The sequence below is a fragment of the Eimeria mitis genome, genomic scaffold (genome assembly GCF_000499745.2).
Source record: "Eimeria mitis Houghton genomic scaffold, Emh_scaff1256, whole genome shotgun sequence".
Classification (NCBI taxonomy): Eukaryota; Apicomplexa; class Conoidasida; order Eucoccidiorida; family Eimeriidae; genus Eimeria; species Eimeria mitis.
In genome coordinates this window covers 7,381-8,461 of record NW_013568464.1, presented here as the reverse complement: position 1 = coordinate 8,461, position 1,081 = coordinate 7,381, and the positions used below count along the sequence as shown (strand labels likewise).

At 50.2% G+C, this 1,081-nt stretch overlaps 1 protein-coding gene across 1 annotated transcript in view; it reads left to right on the top strand.

The window, feature by feature from the left end:
* Nucleotides 1-426: 426 nt before the first annotated feature.
* EMH_0033040 (uncharacterized protein) overlaps nucleotides 427-1,081 on the top strand; it is a gene marked incomplete at both ends in the record, with an annotated part of 2,281 nt that continues 1,626 nt past the window's right edge. Inside the window, one exon of the mRNA XM_013494701.1 lies at nucleotides 427-1,015. Coding sequence (XP_013350155.1) covers nucleotides 427-1,015 — 589 coding nt within the window. The remainder of the gene's footprint in view (nucleotides 1,016-1,081) is intronic.

Below are 1,081 nucleotides of genomic sequence, written 5' to 3'. Positions count from 1 at the left end.
TAAATCATCTGCTGTTATTTCCCCTCCATCCTGCAGCAACAAATAAATAAAATAAAATATAAATTTATTAAATAAATTAATTTAATTTTTATTCATTTAGGATTTATTAGGGTTTATAAGGGTTTAGGGTTTATGAGGGTTTAGGGTTTAGGGTTTATAAACGAACATGTTCCTGCTGCAGCAAGAATACAGGCCCCGCTAGAACCGCCGCATGCAGCAGCAGATCTATCTAAGGGTTTACAAGGGTTTAGGGTTTAGGGTTTATGAGGGTTTAGGGTTTAGGGTTTATAAGGGTTTAGGGTTTATGAGGGTTTAGGGTTTATAAACGCACATGTTGCTGCTGCAGCAAGAATACAGGCCCCGCTAGAACCGCCGCATGCAGCAGCAGCAGCCCCCCCCATAAACGAATTGTTGCTGCTTCTGAGTATGAGAGTAAACCCTTTAACTCTATTCCTGCTGCTGCTGCTGCTGCTGCTGCTGCTCCTGCTGCTCCTGCTGCTGTTGAGCCTCCTGTTGCTGCTGCGACGACAGCAGCAGGAGACAAACGAACAGAAACCCTGCACACATACAAATGCAGCAGCAGCAGCAGCAGCAGCAGATGCAGATGCAGCAGCAGCAGCAGATACAGTAGCAGCAGCAGCAGCAGCAGCAGATGCAGATGCAGCAGCAGCAGCAGATGCAGCAGCAGCAGCAGATGCAGCAGCAGATGCAGATGCAGATGCAGTAGCAGCAGCAGATGCAGATGCAGTAGCAGCAGCAGCAGCAGCAGCAGCAGCAGCAACAGATGTAGCAGTAGCAGCAGATGCAGCAGCAACAGCAGCAAATGCAGCAGCAGTAGCAGCAAGTGTAGCAGCAGCAGCAGATTCAGCAGCAGCAGATGCCGCAGCAGCAGATGCCGCAGCAGCAGCAGCAGCAGATGTTGCAACAGCAGCAACAGCAGCAACGGCAGCAACAGCAGCAACAGCGTCAGCAACAGCAGCAGCAGCAGCAGCAGCAACAGCAGCAGCAGAAGCAAGTCTGACACTGCATCTTCATTGTTGCTGCTTGGAGCATCAGCACCAGCAGCAACAGCAGCAGCAGC